This window comes from Stegostoma tigrinum, chromosome 2 (assembly GCF_030684315.1).
Source record: "Stegostoma tigrinum isolate sSteTig4 chromosome 2, sSteTig4.hap1, whole genome shotgun sequence".
NCBI lineage: Eukaryota > Metazoa > Chordata > Chondrichthyes > Orectolobiformes > Stegostomatidae > Stegostoma > Stegostoma tigrinum.
This window is the reverse complement of record NC_081355.1, coordinates 36,179,512-36,198,091: the sequence shown is the minus strand read 5'-3', so window position 1 is coordinate 36,198,091 and position 18,580 is coordinate 36,179,512. Positions and strand designations below refer to the sequence as shown.

General features: G+C 41.9%; 1 protein-coding gene across 3 annotated transcripts in view; it reads right to left on the bottom strand.

Annotated features, from left to right (window-relative positions):
- LOC125467267 (uncharacterized) overlaps positions 1-18,580 on the bottom strand; it is a 39,111-nt gene that overhangs the window by 10,566 nt on the left and 9,965 nt on the right. For 2 of the 3 annotated variants that reach the window (XM_048562913.2, XM_048562904.2), the window contains exons 2-7: positions 10,759-10,858; positions 9,631-9,752; positions 9,033-9,182; positions 8,861-8,888; positions 745-795; positions 599-631 (exon numbers count right to left, since the gene is read on the bottom strand). In XM_048562913.2, the coding sequence (XP_048418870.1) occupies positions 599-631; positions 745-795; positions 8,861-8,888; positions 9,033-9,182; positions 9,631-9,752; positions 10,759-10,810 (436 nt within the window). In that variant the 5' untranslated portion in view covers positions 10,811-10,858. Of the gene's footprint in view, positions 1-598; positions 632-744; positions 796-8,860; positions 8,889-9,032; positions 9,183-9,630; positions 9,753-10,758; positions 10,859-18,289; positions 18,492-18,580 lie in introns of all 3 variants that reach the window. The other variant, XM_048562894.2, reaches the window with a different exon arrangement.

Genomic DNA, 18,580 nt, shown 5'->3' with positions numbered 1-18,580 from the left:
CACAAGCCAAACAGACACGCCAGGGAATTCCATTAACAAACACACTAAATTAGGTCCATTGTACAAACCATTAGGAAATAGAACCGGAAGTCAGGCCAACCTCCCCAGCAAACCGAAACATACACGTAACAAGCAGGACAGACCACTGATGCTTCACCAGAGGCACACTGACAATGTTACCTAGAATGGTGACAAAACGTTTAAAACCAAACCCACCAGCTCACTGAGCATGTCTACAACCTCAAGAACTACTGTGTCCGCATTCCAAGAAAAAACAACAGTATCCAAATTGTACAGCTCAGCTTTTATTGTCATCCAGATATAGCAGCATCTAGGTATGGTTATTTATCACAATCAGAAACAAAAGGTACAAAAAAAAAGAGAACTCTAAATTTGCACATGCTTACCATGCACAAAGAAATCAAAAACAAACGCACTAATGATTATTAAACATGCTTTTTCTTAAAGACATATGGGCAGTTGCTCCATTAATATTACTCTAATCTGCCTCATATTAAAGCTGATATGGCACATTTGCTAGCAACAACTGAAGGCTTTCACTCATATTTATGCCAAAAGTTCGAGTTTTGTGACTTACCTATATGCTTATTCTTGTTTGCTTGGGGGCCTGCTTGGAAAGAGAGACAGCAAAAAATTCAGACATGATTGATTGTGAACAGAATTCAAGGTGGGAGTGTATAAACAATTCAGTAGGCTGCCCAAAGTTTAAAAAAACCCACTTACTTGGAGCAACCATTGTCGGGTTTAGAAAAGGAGATAACCGCTCTTGATTGTCTGTTTCAAAAAGACAGATTATTATTAGAGACTTTGTTCCATTGATCAATAAAATGAACTCAAGAGATAGAAATTTCAAACAGAGGCAGTCATTTATGATAGATGCACTTTTTTTCAATACTAAATTCAATATTTAAATTTTCTTCTAAACTTGTATTAAGTAACGACTCTACTCTAGAACTCTCTTCTGACCTTCTCCAGTTAGAAAGAAGAGAAAGAACTCACATAAACTTGAACAAAGAATTTTGATACACTGCTGCCTTTTTCATTTTTAAGTTTGGTCAGCTTTATTCCTGTAGTGCATCAACTCTAAGGCAGCTATGGGTTCAAGCTCTGACCTAGAAACTTAAGCATGTGATCTAGATTGACTCTTCAGTGCAGTGCCGAGGATAATCTTGGAGGCAATTGCCATCTGATGCAAATCTAAGCTGATGTCATTTTTTTCTCAGGCAGATGGGCAGCATGGTGACTCAGTGGTTAGCACTGCTGCCTCATAACCAGGGACCCAGGTTCAATTCCATCCTTTGGCAACTGACTGTATGGAGTTTGTATATTCTCCCCATGTCTGCACAGACTTCCTTCAGGTGCTCCAGTACAAAGATGTGCGGGTTATGTGGATTGGCCATGTTAAGATGCCCATAGCATCCAGGGATGTGAAGACTAGGTAGATTAGCTGTGGGAAATGCAGGGACAGGACAGCAGGCTGGGTCTGGGTGGGATGCTTTTCAGAAGGTCAGTATGGGCTGAATGGTCTGCTTTCCACACTGTAGGGATTCCATGGATGCACGACACTTTGGGAAAAACACTAATTCCTGCCATTGCCACTGATGCCACTGTCCCAGAACAGCATGCCTGTGTTCCTGATACTCTACCTCTCACTTGCTTTCCTCCTTGATGTCCTGTTCATCAACCCTCAGAGAAGGGATTAGCAAGGAGGGCAAGAGGATTGATATTTTTGGCAGCAAGAGAGGGTGACCTGGCTCAACCAAGATGAGTGAGGCAGAGAGGTGGTGCTTTATCAATAGGTGCACGTAATGCAGCAACAGAACCAGCTGAACATTGTTCTTGGATATAAGCAGGCACTACTGGCTCTATGACATGAGCAACGATTGCACCTCCTGCAGTTAAAAGCAGAAAATATCCTTAAAGAAAAGCATGGGAGCTCTGCAGTATCTGAATAACCACTGGAAAAAAATATTGCCCTGACATGATCAAATTACTCTTTGAACCTGACTGTTCATATATGGCTCACAGGCCTGTCATTTCCTGTATTATCCCTGCTACCCTTCTTAAACAATGGGACAACATTCGCTGTTCTTCAGTCCTCTAGGACCTCACTTTGACCAAAGAGGATACAAGAATGTTTGTCAATGCTCCAGCTATTTGTTCTCTTGCCTTCTTCAATATTCTGAGATAAATCCTATCAGGACCTGGCAACTTATCTACCTTAATACTTTATAAGAACCACAACACCACTTCCTTTTTAATAGCAACTTGGCTTAGAAATTTTGCACTCCCTTCCCTGAGATCATCTTCCACCAATTACTTCCTTTTGGTGAATGGTGACTCAAAGTATTCATTTAGGACCTCACCTACCTCTTCTGGCTCCACACAGATTCCCTCCTTTGTCAAGTGGGCTAACCCTTGCCGTGGCTACCCTCTTGCTTTTTATATATGTATAAAAAGCATTGGGATTCTCCTCAATCCTGTTGGCAAAACAACTTTTTCCTGATCCCTTTTAGCCCTTCAAATTCTTTGTTTAAGTTCTTTCCAACTTTCCTTACATACTACAAGGTCTTTATCAGTTCCCAACCTCCGAGATCATATATATGTTTCCTTTTTCTTTGACCAAGGTCGTAACATCCTTGGTCATCCAAGGATCACATAATTTGCCTTACCTATTCTTCATTCTCAGGATTGTGTTGTTCTTAAACTCTTATCAATTGCCGTTTGAAATACTTCCACATGTCCGATGTGGATTTACCCTCAAACAGCCGCCTCCAATCAGTTCTCTAGTTCCTGCCTAATATCATTGTAGTTCACCTTCCCTCAATTTAACAGCTTCACCCAAGGACTGCTATTATCCCTATCCACGCGTATCTTAAACTTCATGGTATTATGGTCAATACTCCCAAAATGCTTCCCCACCAAGCCAGGTTCATTTCCCAAAACCAGGTCCAGTATAACTCCTTCCTTGATTGGGCCATTTATGTACCGTGTCAAGAAACCCTCCTGAATGGTCATCAAATTGTGCACCATCCAAGCCCTTAGCACGACGTGAGTCGAAGTCAATATGGGGGGGTGAGGTGGGGGAGTTAATCACCCACTATAACGACACTGCTCTTTTTGTACCTTTCCAGCATTTGTCTACATATTATCTCCTCTAGCATCCTATGGCTATTGGGAGGCCTGTAGTATACTCCCATTGTGATTTCACCTTTCCATTTCGGAATTCTACTTCACGTATCCTCCCCCAGTACAGCTGCGAGATACTCCTTTACCAGTAACACAAATCCCCTACCCCTTTTACATCCCCTATCACACTTGAAATATCAAATCCTAGGACATTCAGCTGCTGGTCCTGTACCCTCTTTCAGAGAAGTCTCCATAAATCACATTATGTCATAGCTCCAAGTACTAATCAAAGTTGTAAGTTCATCTGTCTTGCGTAATATACTTGTATTGATACACACATTTCAGACCACCCCCTCTCCTCTTTTCAACAGCATTTCTTGCCTGTTCTTGCTCACAGTCACGTTTGCCTTAGTTTCCATCTCTCCCTCAATTTCTGCATCTACTGCCCTACTCCTCTTGTTCCAATCACCCTGCCACACTAGTTTAAATCCTCCCCCATCACTGTACCATGTATCTACCACCATCCCCACTAGGGACATCAGTCCTGTTTCTACACAGGTGTAACATGCCCAGTTTGTACAGGGCCCACCTCCCCCAGAACCGGTCTGAAACCCTCCCCCTCATGCTATCTCTTCAGCCACATGTTCATTCTATATATCTTGTTTCTAGCTCGTGGCACTGGTAGTAATCCTGAGATGACTACATTTGAGGTCCTACATTTCAACTTTATTCCTAGTTCTCTATATTCTGCTTTTAGGACCTCATGGTTTTTTCCCCCAAACCAATGTGTACCATGACTACTGGCTGTTCACCCACCCCCTCCAGAGCAACCTGCAACAACTCCGAGACATCCTAACACCAGGGAGGCAACACCATCCTAGACACTTGTTCGCAACCACAGAAATGCTATCTATTCCCTACAAATGAATCCTCTATAACTATAGCATTTCTATGCCTATTTCTCCCTCTCTCTGCAGCCGAGCCAACCACGGCGCTATGTAAGACCATTCTTGAAAGACCATTCCCTCAACTATATCCAAAACAGTATATCTGTTTTGCAGGAAACAGCCACAGGAGATTCCTGCACTGCCTGTTTAGCCCTCCTGCTCTGCCTGATGGTCATCCATTCCGTTCCTGTCTAAGTTTGCAGTGCAACCACCTCTCTATACATGCTATCCACAACACCCTCTGCTTCACGAATGCTCCACAGCATTTGCAGACACCACTCTAACTCTGAAACTCAGGCTTTCAGGAACTGCAGCTGGAGACACATTCGCACACAAGCAGGTTCTGGGCCCTGGCAACATGCCCAGCTTCCCACATTAGCACTCAAATCATCGTCTGCTCCCATTGCGCAATGTGTCTTCTTTAGAACCTAAGCAGTGCAATCAACACAGACCTTTGTGGAAATATCTTACCACAATTGCTGTACATGATTTGTTAGACCAAACATTACAGCAGCAGTTGTGCATGCGTAATACTGTCTTCAAAAGAACTCACTTTGCTATGTTTATAGTAAACAAAGAAATACAACATACACTATTTCCAGAATCTACATTCTTCTTAATCCTTAGTGCTTTGGTCTTCCAACGTAAAGACTACAACTGCCTTAGAGGGAGTGCAATGTAGGTTTAATGAATGAGGAAGCTGTCCTTTCAGGAGAGATTGAGTGGGTAGACTTAACTTTCCTGGGGTTGAGAAACTTCAAACTTATCTGACGCACAGTGTAGGTCAGTCAAAAAGCTGCCAGAGGTTTCCTCACATGCTAGAACTTTCACGACACAACACTCATGTGAAGTGGCTGATTGGTTCTCTACTCATAAGCCAATCTAAATCACTGGCTTTCTAACAGACTGCAGGTTAGCCTAGAAACTAAAGGCTTCCAGCTGCAGGCAAGGCTGTGCTGGGGTGTCAATCTAATTGCCAAGTAAAGGAGTTCAAAGACAGGGGCAGGATAAATCAGTTGTCTCTAGAAAGGGTGTAAGGGAAGCCTACTAAGGCGGGCACTTGGATCCAGCTGTGTTCTCACCTTAATGAAGCTGGCAGATTTCTGTCCTTGGCAGCTACGTTCAAACTTTGCGGGGGGAGGAATAATGTGAAGATAGCAGCAATTCTGAGAACTAAACTTTATAGACTTCATCATTTGGGTGGTGATGTAGATTGACTGATAAAAGGCTGGATAGGCTGGGACTTTTTTCACTGGAGCTTAGGGTATTAAGAAGTGACCTTTATAGAAGGTTCTAAAATAATGACAGGGTACAAATAGAGTTAATATCAATTGACTTTTCCCTTGGATGGGGATTTCAAGAAGTGAGCTTGCTTCAAGTTAAAGTTGGAAGTGTGTTGCAAAAGCTTGAGGACAGAGACACAGTTTCTTTGAATGTTAATACCCAACACAGCTCCATTTGTGTTTAGGTTGGAATTCAGACCATGATCTCATGGAGTCGTCTAATATTCTTATTAAAGGTCTTGACAGTGTAGACGCATGGAGGATATTTCCCCAGATTTGAGAATCATTAACTTCACAGCTGTCTCAAAATAAGGGGTCAATCATATAAGGCCCGAAATGAGAAGTTTCTTTACCCCAAAGTGCTCTCGTTGCTCATGGGATTTTATGTTCAAGGCAGGGCAGCATTAGAATTTTGGATACTAAGAGAACCGGGATACAATGACAGCACAGACATTGAGGTTGACAAGCCTGGATTTCAAGGGTTGGTGGAGCTTACTTGAGGTATTATATAGCTAACTCCTGCTCCAAGTTCCTATGCTCTTCTAATCCACAGCGGTCAGAGCAATTGTGGCAATTATAGGTGATAACCACTGGGAACGGAGCCACCATCAGGCTTTTTTTTCACTTGTCCCATGACGTGGCCCTCCTACTGATTCAGCACCATCATTCCTGCCCCATCCTAAACAAATCAGAGGCACAGGTTGATGCTTTGTCTTTAATACCTGGTTAGTTAACTGGCAAAGTGGATCAAGCACTCATTGTGGAATAATCTGGATTTCTATTTCAATTCTTTTCAGCCTTAAAGTTATAGAGTCATATGGTACGAGCACAGACCCTTTAGTCCAACCAATCCATGCTGAATATAATCTCAAACTAAACTAACCCCACCCACCTGCCACAGGCCCAAACTTTTCCTATTCCTGTACTTATCCAAATGTCTTTTAAACATTGCAATTATACCCATATCCTTGGCTTTCCTAAGAAAGTTATTCCACATGGGAAACACCGTGTAAAGAAACTTTGCCTCATGTCTTTTATCAATCTCTCTCCTCTCATCTCAAAAGTGTGCCCCCTACTCTTGAAGTCCCCATCCGAGGAAAAAGTGAATTAACATTAACTTTATTTGTACCGTCTCATTATTTTATAAACTTTAATAAAGGTCGCTTCTCAATACCCCAAGCTCCAGTGAAAAAAGTCCCAGCCTATCCAGTCTTTTTTCCATCAAGTTGGCATTCTACATTACCATCCAAAATGTCTAAAAAGTTTACTTCTCAGAATTGTTGCTATCTTCACATTATTCCTCCCCCCTTGCAAAGTTTGAACGTAGCTGCAAGGACAGAAAATGCTGTTAGGTCAGAGGCTTAATGTGTAGCACTTGGGGACTAAGCACTCTGAACATCGGGGGGGGAGTGGTAATTGTGGCCACAGACACTCCAATTGATGCTGCAGCATGCATTAATAAACTGCTCAATGATGGGGTACAGCGGGAGGAGTCTGGCAGAGACAGGGACTAGAACAGGTACTGTCTTGGGAGGAGGGAGGATGAAAGTATGTGCACATGTTGTAGGGGCATCAACTTAATCACATGCGTGCTTCATTTCTAGGAACTGGCCCAAGATGAAGGTCCTTCTACTCTACCCAACACATTAATGCCTACTCACTTATTCTGCAGGTTACTTATCACGGTTACCAAATTTTAACCACAGGGGTCAAGTCTTCACCTCCAAGAAGGTGGGGGCAGGGGGGTTGGAAGGAGTTGAGGTGGAACCAGAGGGTACACCATGCCATCTTTGCTCCAGACCTAGCACAAGTGCAGATACTGGCACCTCAGTTGTGTTACATCAATCACTCTGGTTGTACTTAGAATAACACTGCATAAAAGCACCAAGAGCTAGACAAGTTTCTGATAATGACAGCCTCTCCTCTGCCCAAGACACTGGAGCCTCATGGGGAGGTTCCTGGCACTGGCAGGAGTTGATCACAATGCCCTCATAATCTCAAGTGACCTGAGGCGGACTGTCAATGACTGCTACCTTTCTGGGCTTTCAGGGCCATTGGAATGCTCATGTTGTGTATGACTGTAGCCAACACAGTCTCTCCTTCCTCTCTGGGAGGAAGCTTGAACCAAGTGCACTATTCTTAACATCTGCTGCTGCACAATCCCAAAATCCACACCTCTTGTTTGACAGCCTCTTCCATGCAAATCACCAAACGTTCCTCAGCAGCAAACACACCCATAGCGAATCACTAGAAAGCCTTAAACCTTATCTGCAAATTCCTGCTCCTCAGATCTTCCTCTTAGCTGTTGTGCTCTCTCCCCCACCCTGCTGAGACTCCTGGCAGCCCATGTTACTACCATTAAGTTCCACAACCAGAATGATTCGTCTCGATTAAATATTTAAATTAGATGATAAATAGCATTAAAAAACTGAAAGGGGACTTGAGCACTTGCCTTTCACAGCAGTGCATCTGGGGCAGCGGTATTACCACAGCCAAATTAATTCCTGGGCAGGATGGTCTGGGGCCCAAGTGTTAAATTATGCACCTTGTTTAGAGTGGCAGCAGAAACCTCTCTGTAAAAGGGATGAACTCCTTTAAAGGACAAAAGGCTGGCTGTACCATGAGCCTTCCACACAAATCAGCTTGGTACACAGGTAGGCAACAGTGGCAGATACTGCATCTGCCAATGCCTGTTATACAAGTTTATCAGCATCACATTTTTACAACACAGACCTTCAGCAGAATCAACATGGGCAGGGTTAACACAACCCTCAAGCTGAAAAAATACACTGAATTTGACCTGTTTTAGGACTTCAGGACATTAAGTTACGTTCAGAAAAAAGTCTCTTCTCTAATGAAGGAAATATATCATGTTCAAAATTAATTATCAAAGTCCTATAAACAACAATACAGAAATGACCCAAAAATTTGCGTCGTTAGCTGTTACTTGATAGATAAATGTCAGCCAGGATGCTGGGAAAAAACTCCCTTTTTTGGAATACTGCTGTGAATTGTCCACATGAATCTGAGACAGCAAGTGTCTTGAGCTATGACTGAGTCAGTGGCCAGAGGGAAGACTGCTAACCCCAACTAAAGTTGGCACTGTTTTGCAGCAGTGTACCTGAAATACTTAACAAGGATTATTAAAGTAAGGCCCATTTGATTCCCCACGAATGGACAATCCTAGCTTAGGGATGCAAAACCTACAGGCTTCTTAGTACTTCTTGTTTAAGACTGATGCAATCTTTTGAGCAAGCTCCAATACCACATGCTATTCAAATACTGGTCAAGTTACAGAATATCTTTACACACTATTTCAAATGTGACCACTGCATACTTGTATAACCGTAATCACATTTTAGCTACTCTAATAAATTAGAAATTTTAAAAAATCCATTTGTGCCACACATTCTTTGCAAAAATATCTAATATTTGATTCTTTGCTATTTAAATATAGTATAAATCCAAACTGATACTTGCCTCTGAAATAAAGGATTGACTCATCCAGCTAAATTTATAAAAGAAAAATAATATTATTAATGCAGAATTACTGAATAATAATATTATTAATGCAGAATGATTGAATAATAATATTATTAATGCAGAATGACTGAATAATAGTATTATTCAATGATTCCCCTTTTAATCTTACCTGATTATCTTTTGTGCACATGGTTGAGTATTTTACTATCTTACTGGTCATTGGGGTGCAGTTGAGCCATATGACACCATTTTGTTGTTTTATGCACAGGTCAGTACAATTTAAAGGCTTGCCTTTTTCCCAAATAGCAATGGGTCTATCCTGTTAAAAGAACAAGTAATGTCATTGTGTTTGATTTCCTTAAAATTACACCCAGTTAAAATTTAGCATATTTAAAAAGCCACAAGCAGAATTTTAACACAATTCCTGGCAGGAACCAAGTCCTCTGAACAATTCAACAAAAACCCCACTAATCTAGAGAGACAGCGGGCAAAGGTTGGTGATGAAGGGAGGGGTGGTGGTGCAAGAGCAAGGAAGGGCAAGTGCAAAAATGAGGAGGGGGAGAGCACAAAAAGATAACGGGGAAAATGAAAGGAGGAAACAGAGAATGAGCGTGTGTCTGGGGTAAGGACAGAGACACGGAGGTCTCCTGTACCGTCTGTACCTGGTGACAACAAACTCAGAGGAAATTTCAACACAAGTACACTTTTGCTCATGGTTGGATATCTGAAAGCCTCTAAAAGCAAGAGTTTAACATCATAAAACTTACATCCAGGGTCAATTCATGTTCTTCCTGAAATCCACCTGTACAGTTGCTTTTATTAATATCAATTCCACATTCATTTCCATTATGAATCATCGTGTGATATTCTACTCGTATTGCTATTATTGCTGCAGAAACAATTAAATGGAAAATATTCTGTAAGAACTTGTAGCAGCATACAGATTCTGCCTTGTGTTAACAGAAGTTACGACACAGGGCCTTACTCTATGTCAACGCTCATTACAGATACAAAATATAACAGTGAATTTATAGGCTAGCTTCTTTCCGTTTACTCCCACGATTACACCAGCACAAATACTGAAGACTTCCTGTGTCATGCAGTACACCATTACTGTAGTTTTACTGGAGTCCATCAATGGGAAATAAATATTGTTTTATTGCCTCAGGAATCTGGCATAATTTGGGCAGTGACATTGGTTACCAGGAGCAAGTTTAGGATCATAATATCCAGAAGAAGAAACTATATATTGCAAACGCTCTTCTGCACCAAGTACACCTCAATGTTGATATCACAAAGAATACCTGTATGTCCCTAATATTCATTGTTGCTAACGTCCAGCAGCTGGGTGGATAATTTGACTTAGAAATGAGCAACTGCCCACTTCTTACTTTTAAAAAACTTCCTGAGACTAGGATGTCAGCATCACCGGCAAAGCCAAAATTAATTGCCCATGCCCTACTGTACTAGAGAAAACTAAATTGGTTTAAACAGTATCAGATGACATTTAAGAGTCAACCACATTGATGTGTGGTCTGGAGTTGCAAAATGCAGACCAAGAAGGCACAGCAGATTTCTTTCCCAATAAACATTAGTGAACAGGATGTTTATTTACACTTGGTAGTTTGATGGTCACCAGGATGAAAACTAGTTTTTTTTATTCCTAATTAAACTAAATTTACCAGCTGCTATAGTAAGATCTGAATCCAATCTGTGGATCTTGTTAGTCTAGTAACATAAGCACTAGGCTGCCATACCCATAATTGAAACGGTAGACGAGGCAGTTTCTGCAATACCCAGGATCTTTTGTATTTGAATGTTTTAAAGACACTAGGGCATCCCCTATGCAGTATAAGTGATAACTATTACAGGACTGAAGGTCTTGCTTTACCTACCTTTTGTGGCAATGGTGAGGATAAGTAGAGAGAGCTTTTGTCTCCAGTCCATAGCAATTGGGTCAAACTGCTCTGAAACATGGGAGAATCTGGAGGTGCACTGGAAAGAGAAAGAAGAGATTCTGAAGACACAAGATGTTGTGTATAACTGGCTGTGCATGGACATTCTTTATGGATGAAAATGGTAATATTACATGACAGAGGAACAGAAGTAGGCTATTTGGCGCATCACATCTCTTCTCCTTTCCTCTGGATGCTGCCTGGCCTGCTGTGTTCTTCTAGCCTCCTGTATCTACCACAAATAATCCTCAACTTCATCTTCCTGCCTTATCCCCATAACCCTCAATTCCCTTAAGGAAAATTCTGTATATAATCAGCCTCAAATATCATTAATGACCCAGCCTTCATTTTCCTCTGCAGTAAAGATCCCACAAATTCACCGCTTGCAGATAGGTCCTCCCATCTGTCATAAATGAATGAGTCCTTTGAGAGATACTGCCCTCCAGTCCTAGATTGTCATGTATGGGGAACCCACATCAACCTTGTCAAGTCCTTGAGGAATCTTGTATATTTCAAGAAGGTTGCCTCTCATTCTTCTAAACTCCAATGATACAAGGTCAACCTACTCAACCTCTTTTTGTTAGGAAATCCCTCCATACCTGGAACCGAAATTTCTCCAGACTGTCCCCATTGCCTGTTGATCTTACTTTAGGTAAGGGGTCAAAACTGTTCACAGTAATCCAGGCACAGTCTGAGTAGTGCCTTCTGAGTTTTAGTAAAAACGTTAGTTTGATATTCTATTCTCTTTGAAATGGAGGTCAACTATCCATTCACCTTTCCTTTTCCCCCTGAATTTGGATGAAAGATTTTCTGGGATCCATGCATGAGGACCTCCAAATCCTTCTGATACTGCAGTCTTTCTCCATTTAAATACTATCCAGTTCTTCCATTTTTCCCGTCAAAAGCACAAAAGCTCACATTTACCAAGTTTTTGCTCATTCGCTGAACCTTTCCATATTCCTCCATTGAATCTGTTATTTTCACTATTTGCTTTCCCATCTATGTTTTGTCATCTACACTTATGACAATAGTATATACACTTCCTTCATCCAAGCCCCATACATTGTACATAATTCGACCTTAGTACTGATCCTGGGGCACTCCACTAGTTTAGGATGCTGTCCTAAAAGTGCCTCCTTTATCCCAAATCTTTCCTAATAGTCAGCCAATTCTCTAAGTAGGAAATTGTACCACTCAACAACATAACTCTTAAGTAACTTACTGTGTGGTACCATATCAAACACATTTACTAAAGACTTTCCCAGTACGTAGAAATTCCTGCAAGATTACTAATCAGCGTGTCCATGAATGTGCTCTCTGTAGCTACTGCTTTTATTAGCCCAAGATGCAAACTAACAAGTCCAGGGGATTTATCATCTTTTAGCTCCATTAGTTGTAGATGTTAGTATGTTTGCCAAACTGGGAGGTTTGTTAGCAGACTTTCACCCCCTATATAGGTGACACAGTGTAAAGTGCTGTCATCTTACGTCGGTTCAAATTTATATGGTCCGGTTTTTGCTGCTTCCAGAAGGTGAGGGTTCCAGTTCTGTTGTAATGGTCGGTATATTGGGTCTAATTCAATGTGTTTGTTGATGAGTGCCAAGCCTTCAAGAATTCCCTGGCTGTCCTCTGTTTGGATTGTCCAATGATAATAGTGTTGTCCCAGTTGAAAGTGTGATTTTTTTTTGTCTGTCTGCATTGAAACTAACAACATCTGGTCGTGTCATTTAGATGCTAGCTGATGTTCTTGGATGTGGGTTGCTAGTTGTCTGCCTGTTTGTCCAACATAGTGTTTTGTGCAGTCTCCGCATGTGGTATCTTGTAGACCACATTCGTCCTATCCATGGTATCTCTCGAGTTTTTAGCTCTGGTCAGTTGCTATCTTAGTGTGGCTGCCAGTTTGTGTGCAAAAGAAAAAAAGCAAACTACTACCACCATGATTAAGGTACAGACCACCAGTTAATAACCCACAAGCCAGAGAAACAGCCAGACAGAACAGCCACAGGATGATACACGTCATGATCACAGATCCCATAGCTGACTCCACCAGTACAAACAAGAAATTGCACACCAAAAGTTGTTAATTTCAGAAGTGACCAATTTGGTGTGGACTACAAAAATCGAATGAGCCGTCACAATAACAGAACTGGGCCACACAGAAAAACAACACTACAGAAAAAATTGACCAATGACAGGAGATAACATGACTGGAAAATGGATAAGAAACCTCTCCAACCAACAGTTCACATATGCAGTATAAACAGTACTGATCAAAAAGACAGAACTACAACCAGAGATGCTGAAAAAATAGACTTCCTGGCAGCACTGGAATCCACACAATGGACTAAACAAAGAAACAACAATCAGACAGACCATTGTATACCGACTGACAAGGAGAACACAAATGAAGACACTTAAAGAGGAAAGGGATGAAGAAAAGGACAAAAACATCTTAATTGTTCTCGTTGATAAAGGCAGAATGACTGTGGTAATGAACAAAACAGACTACATACAAAAAGCTGAAGAAGTACTTACAGATCCACAAGCCTACCACCGGGAGTGGGACCTCCACCACAGCTAACAGAATAAACAATACAATATGGGACTTTCACACAAACAGGACAGATAACAAAAACGACAAAAGATGAAACCGGAAGGCAACAAACACTCGAAGATTCTACGGACTGCCTAAGATACACAGGCCTGACATATCCCTCAGACCAGTTGTGGTTCTACCAGGAACCCCATCACACAAATTAGCACAAGAATTCCTGGACAACATCAAGAACACAAAAAATAAATAAAGAAGTGATGATCTTGTTTGATATAACGGCATTGTTTACATCAATCTACAGAAATCTAGCCAAAGAAACGATATCCAACCTACTAGACAAACACAACAGATGACCAGATCAACTAACACTGCATACTCAAACACAGGGCATACGCTTAACAACTCACTTTACCTTCAAAGGCAGGATATACGAGCAAATCAACAGGACTCCCATGGGCTCAGCCATCTCTGGACTGATAGCTGAGGCAGTCATGCGAAGACTGGAAAGAAACAGCCCTCCCGCAAATTCAACCCAAGCTCTGAATTAAATACAGGGACAACACTTTTGTAATTAAGAACAGAAATGGAGAACAACCACTGACTCATCAACACCATACTCACAGGAATCAAATTTACTAGAGAAGAGGAAAATGACAAACTCCTATTCTTGGAGATGATGGAAAGAAAAGAGGACGGTGACTTCAGTACAAAATTATATAGGAAATCCAAGTATACTGACCAGATCTTAAACTATCACAGTAACCACCCCAACTCCCACAAGAGGAGCTGCATTAGGAACCTGTTCAAATGGGCCGCTACGCAATGCAGCACACCTGATCTGCAGAAGGAAGATGAACACCTCTGAAAGGTCTTTGGCAGGAATGGATACCCCTGTAGCTTCATCCACAGATACCATGTCAACAGACAACACAACCACATGATGGCAAAACAATGACCATCATACCATTTATAAGAAACAGCTCAGACTGACAGCCAGACTAGCCAGACTGCTAGGAATCATGACAGCACATAAACTGGCAGCCGCACTAAGACAGCAACTGACGAAGATAAACAACACAATAGATACCATGGACAGAATGAATGTAGCTTAAAAGATACCATGCAGAGACTGCACAAAACACTACATGAAACTAAGACAGACAACTAGCAACCCACATCCATGAACACCAGCTAGCAACTAACCAACATGGCCAGTTGTCCTTGGTTTCAATATGCAGACAAGAAAAAAAATCACATTTTCAACTGGGACAGCAATACTATCATTGGACAAGCCAAACAGAGGACAGCCAGGGAATTCTTGGAGACTTGGCATTCATCAACAAACACATTGAATTAGACCCGATGTATCGACCGTTACAACACAGTTGGAACCGGCACCTTCTGGGAGCAGCAAAAACCAGACCATATAAATTTGAACTGGTGCAAGACAACAGCACTTCACAGAATGCTCCACAGCAATGAGGATGTCACCTAGTAAGGGGACGAAACTCTCAGCTTGGTGAACACACTAACGTCTACAACCAGCACCTCTAAGCTACAAAATCTTCAGTCAAACCCTGAGCTCCATTAGTTCCTTTAGATAAATTTATCCAGTAGTAGATATTGTTTATTTCCACCCACTCACCTCCCAAGTCCCTTGATTTGTTACTTTTGGATTGCTATTAGTTCGCTACATGACAACCAATGCAAAGCTTTTATCCAACTTCCATCATTGCCGGGGTCTTCATTATCATTTCTTCAGCCTCTTCTCTATGGGGTCTATGTTCACATGGGTCTTTCTATCCCTTTATATATATACTCCTACTTTCCATTTTTGTATTGCTTGCTACTTATACCCTCAGTTTATTTTTTCACCCCCAATTATCTTTGTGGTCATCTTTTACAAACCAGTAAAATTTTCCCAGTGTTCTAGTTTATGACTAATCTTTGCCATAATATATAATCCTACTTGCAATTTCAAACTATTCTTAACTCCCTTGGTTAACCATGGTTTGTTTACCTGTTTTCCAGGTTATTGCCTTTATAGGTCTTAATTAGCCGAGGCTGAGGTTCATTCTCACCTCTGAACTGGAGAATGTAGGTTCAAGTACCATTCCAGAGGTCCAAATGCAAAGCCCATTAACACTCCAGTATAACATTGTATAATCCCAGCTTTCTGGGAAGTGTTGTTTTACTGATCAGACATTGAACTGAGATACAATTTACCCTCTCAAGACATAGAAAATTTTCACAGACAAGCAGAGAATTCCCTCAGTGACCTGTCCAATATTTATCTCTGAATAAACATCATTAAAAGCTAACAAGATTATTATCACAAGCTTCAATTCAGGACATTGCTGTGTTTCTAATATTACAACAGCGACCACATTTCCAAAAGTACTGTATTGTCTGGAAAGCTTACTGAGAATATGGACAATATAGCAAGCTATATAGGTACAGATCGCTTTCTTTTGCCCCCATTCAACCATCTGCTGCAGCGTGCACACTTGGAGCTACTTGACGCATATATGGTTATTAAGTGGGAGACAAAAAAACAAAATGTCACTAAATAGAACAGCCTATGAAAAATGCAATCTAGCAGCATCTGTGGAGAGAGAAACAGTGTTAATGTTTTAAGTTGAAAAGACTCTTTCAACAACATTAGATCTAGGAATTGGCTGAGTGCACACATTGGCTTAATCCAGAATGTTAAATATCAGCAATTCAGGAACATCTTATGCATCATGCTTAAAGAAAATTGGTGAAGACTTATCCAACAAGTAGCTTCCTTGTAATCCACAAACTGCTCCAGGACAGATGTACTACTGTGAAGCAGAATATCTATGTACAATACCAAAAGTTATAAGCCTTGTTCAAGACAAGTGAACTTTAGAACAACAGCAAGCAGATGGTGGCCTGGTCTTCCCACTGACTCAGACAAGATTGGATACAACACTTGACAGTCCTCTCAAAATTGAAAGGAAAACAAGAAAGGCACAGTAGGCCAATGCATTCATAGACATTATTTCAAAATATAATTGTCTAACTGACCATATAAGCTTAACTGTTCTATCAGTGTTTTTCAGAAATTCTATCATGGGATGGGGATGTTGCTGGCAACATCAATATTTGTTCCCCATCTTTATTATCCTTGAACGGAGTGGCTTATTGGATCATTGGAATGTTTAGTTACAAGTTAACCACTCTTTGGATTGACAAATAAAGGCCCAATCTGTCAAGAAGACACAGGCAATGTTCTGAGATAATGGGAACTGCAGATGCTGGAGATTCCAAGATAATAAAATGTGAGGCTGGATGAACACAGCAGGCCAAGCAGCATCTCAGGAGCACAAAAGCTGACGTTTCGGGCCTAGACCCTTCATCAGAGAGGGGGATGGGGGGAGGGAACTGGAATAAATAGGGAGAGAGGGGGAGGCGGACCGAAGATGGAGAGTAAAGAAGATAGGTGGAGAAGGTGTGGGTGGGGAGGTAGGGAGGGGATAGGTCAGTCCAGGGAAGACGGACAGGTCAAGGAGGTGGGATGAGGTTAGTAGGTAGCTGGGGGTGCGGCTTGGGGTGGGAGGAAGGGATGGGTGAGAGGAAGAACCGGTTAGGGAGGCAGAGACAGGTTGGACTGGTTTTGGGATGCAGTGGGTGGGGGGGAAGAGCTGGGCTGGTTGTGTGGTGCAGTGGGGGGAGGGGATGAACTGGGCTGGTTTAGGGATGCAGTGGGGGAAGGGGAGATTTTGAAACTGGTGAAGTCCACATTGATACCATATGGCTGCAGGGTTCCCAGGCGGAATATGAGTTGCTGTTCCTGCAACCTTCGGGTGGCATCATTGTGGCAGTGCAGGAGGCCCATGATGGACATGATGGGCAATGTTCTGTTGACAGCCAAGCGCATCATACTCTTCAAACATTGTGAATACTGAGGACAGTGATAGGTCATCTGGGGAGTGCAGTCAAAACCAAGTCCATGGCATCATATTTGGCTCAGCAGGGTAGATGTTGGCCAAGTTAATAATATCCAGAGAATTTATGATGAACCTGCTGACAACAGTGATATTAGTGTCTTCTGGCATGCTGGCTTCAATCCTAGACAGCCAGAGCACCAATTCTTAGACACTTCTTCCTCTTGCTCCCAGGCCAAGATGTCCCAAGCTATCACAGATCTCACCACCTTTAGAGATTCTGCCTCCGCAGTTTCCCAGTTCACAGCTATCCTATCTGGCACAACCCAGTTATACCTCCTTCCCAAATTCAACAAGCAGTACTGCCCTGGGAGACCAATCATTTCAGCCTACTCTTGCCGCACTGAACTTATTTCTTTGTCTTGTGATAATTGTTTCTTCCCTCACCCAGTTTCTTCCCACTTACATTAGTGAATCTTTATATATTTTACATCAGTTCTGCAATTTCCAAGCCTCAGCGACCTCATCACTATGGACACTATCCCTCGATCACTCATTACCCCATCAGGGTGGTCTGAGGATTCTCTGTTTCTCCCTTGAAAAGAGGCTAAATTGTCCATATCCACCAGCACCTGTCTCCACCTAGTTCAGCTCATTCTCACTTCAAACAATTTCGCCATTAACTCATCTCACTTTCTCCACGTGAGATGTTGCCATTGAGTACCTGGACGGATCACAGCCCACATGGCTGTGTCATTGTGGGGTATGTGGAACATTCCTTACTCCTGCCTTCTCTCAAAACCTTCTCTGGTATATTGACAACAAATGATGCTTACTTCTCTCATCCGGAATTGGAAAGAAATCAATTTTGCACTCAATTTCCGTTTTTCTTTCACATTCACCAACCCATTTCTGACACTTAACTTCCCTCCCCGGACTTCTCTGCTTCCATTTCAAGATGTACTGTCCACCAATATCTGTTACAAACCTATCGACTAATGGTTACCTTGATAGGACACCAATCACATAGCTTTCTGTAGGGAATCCATTCCATTCTTCCAGTTTCTCCATCATATCCAATATGTCCTTCCTTTCCCAAATTCCAACCACCACTTCCACAATTGTGGTTGACTGGGCTCTCTGCCACGACTAACCTATTTCCCACGTATCCAGAAATTGCTGGAAGATCTCAACAGGTCTGACAACATCTGTGGAGAGAAATCAAAGTTAACATTTCGGGTCCAGTGTCCCTTCTTCAGAACATAACTGTTCTATTCTACCCCGCCCTCTGATTCCA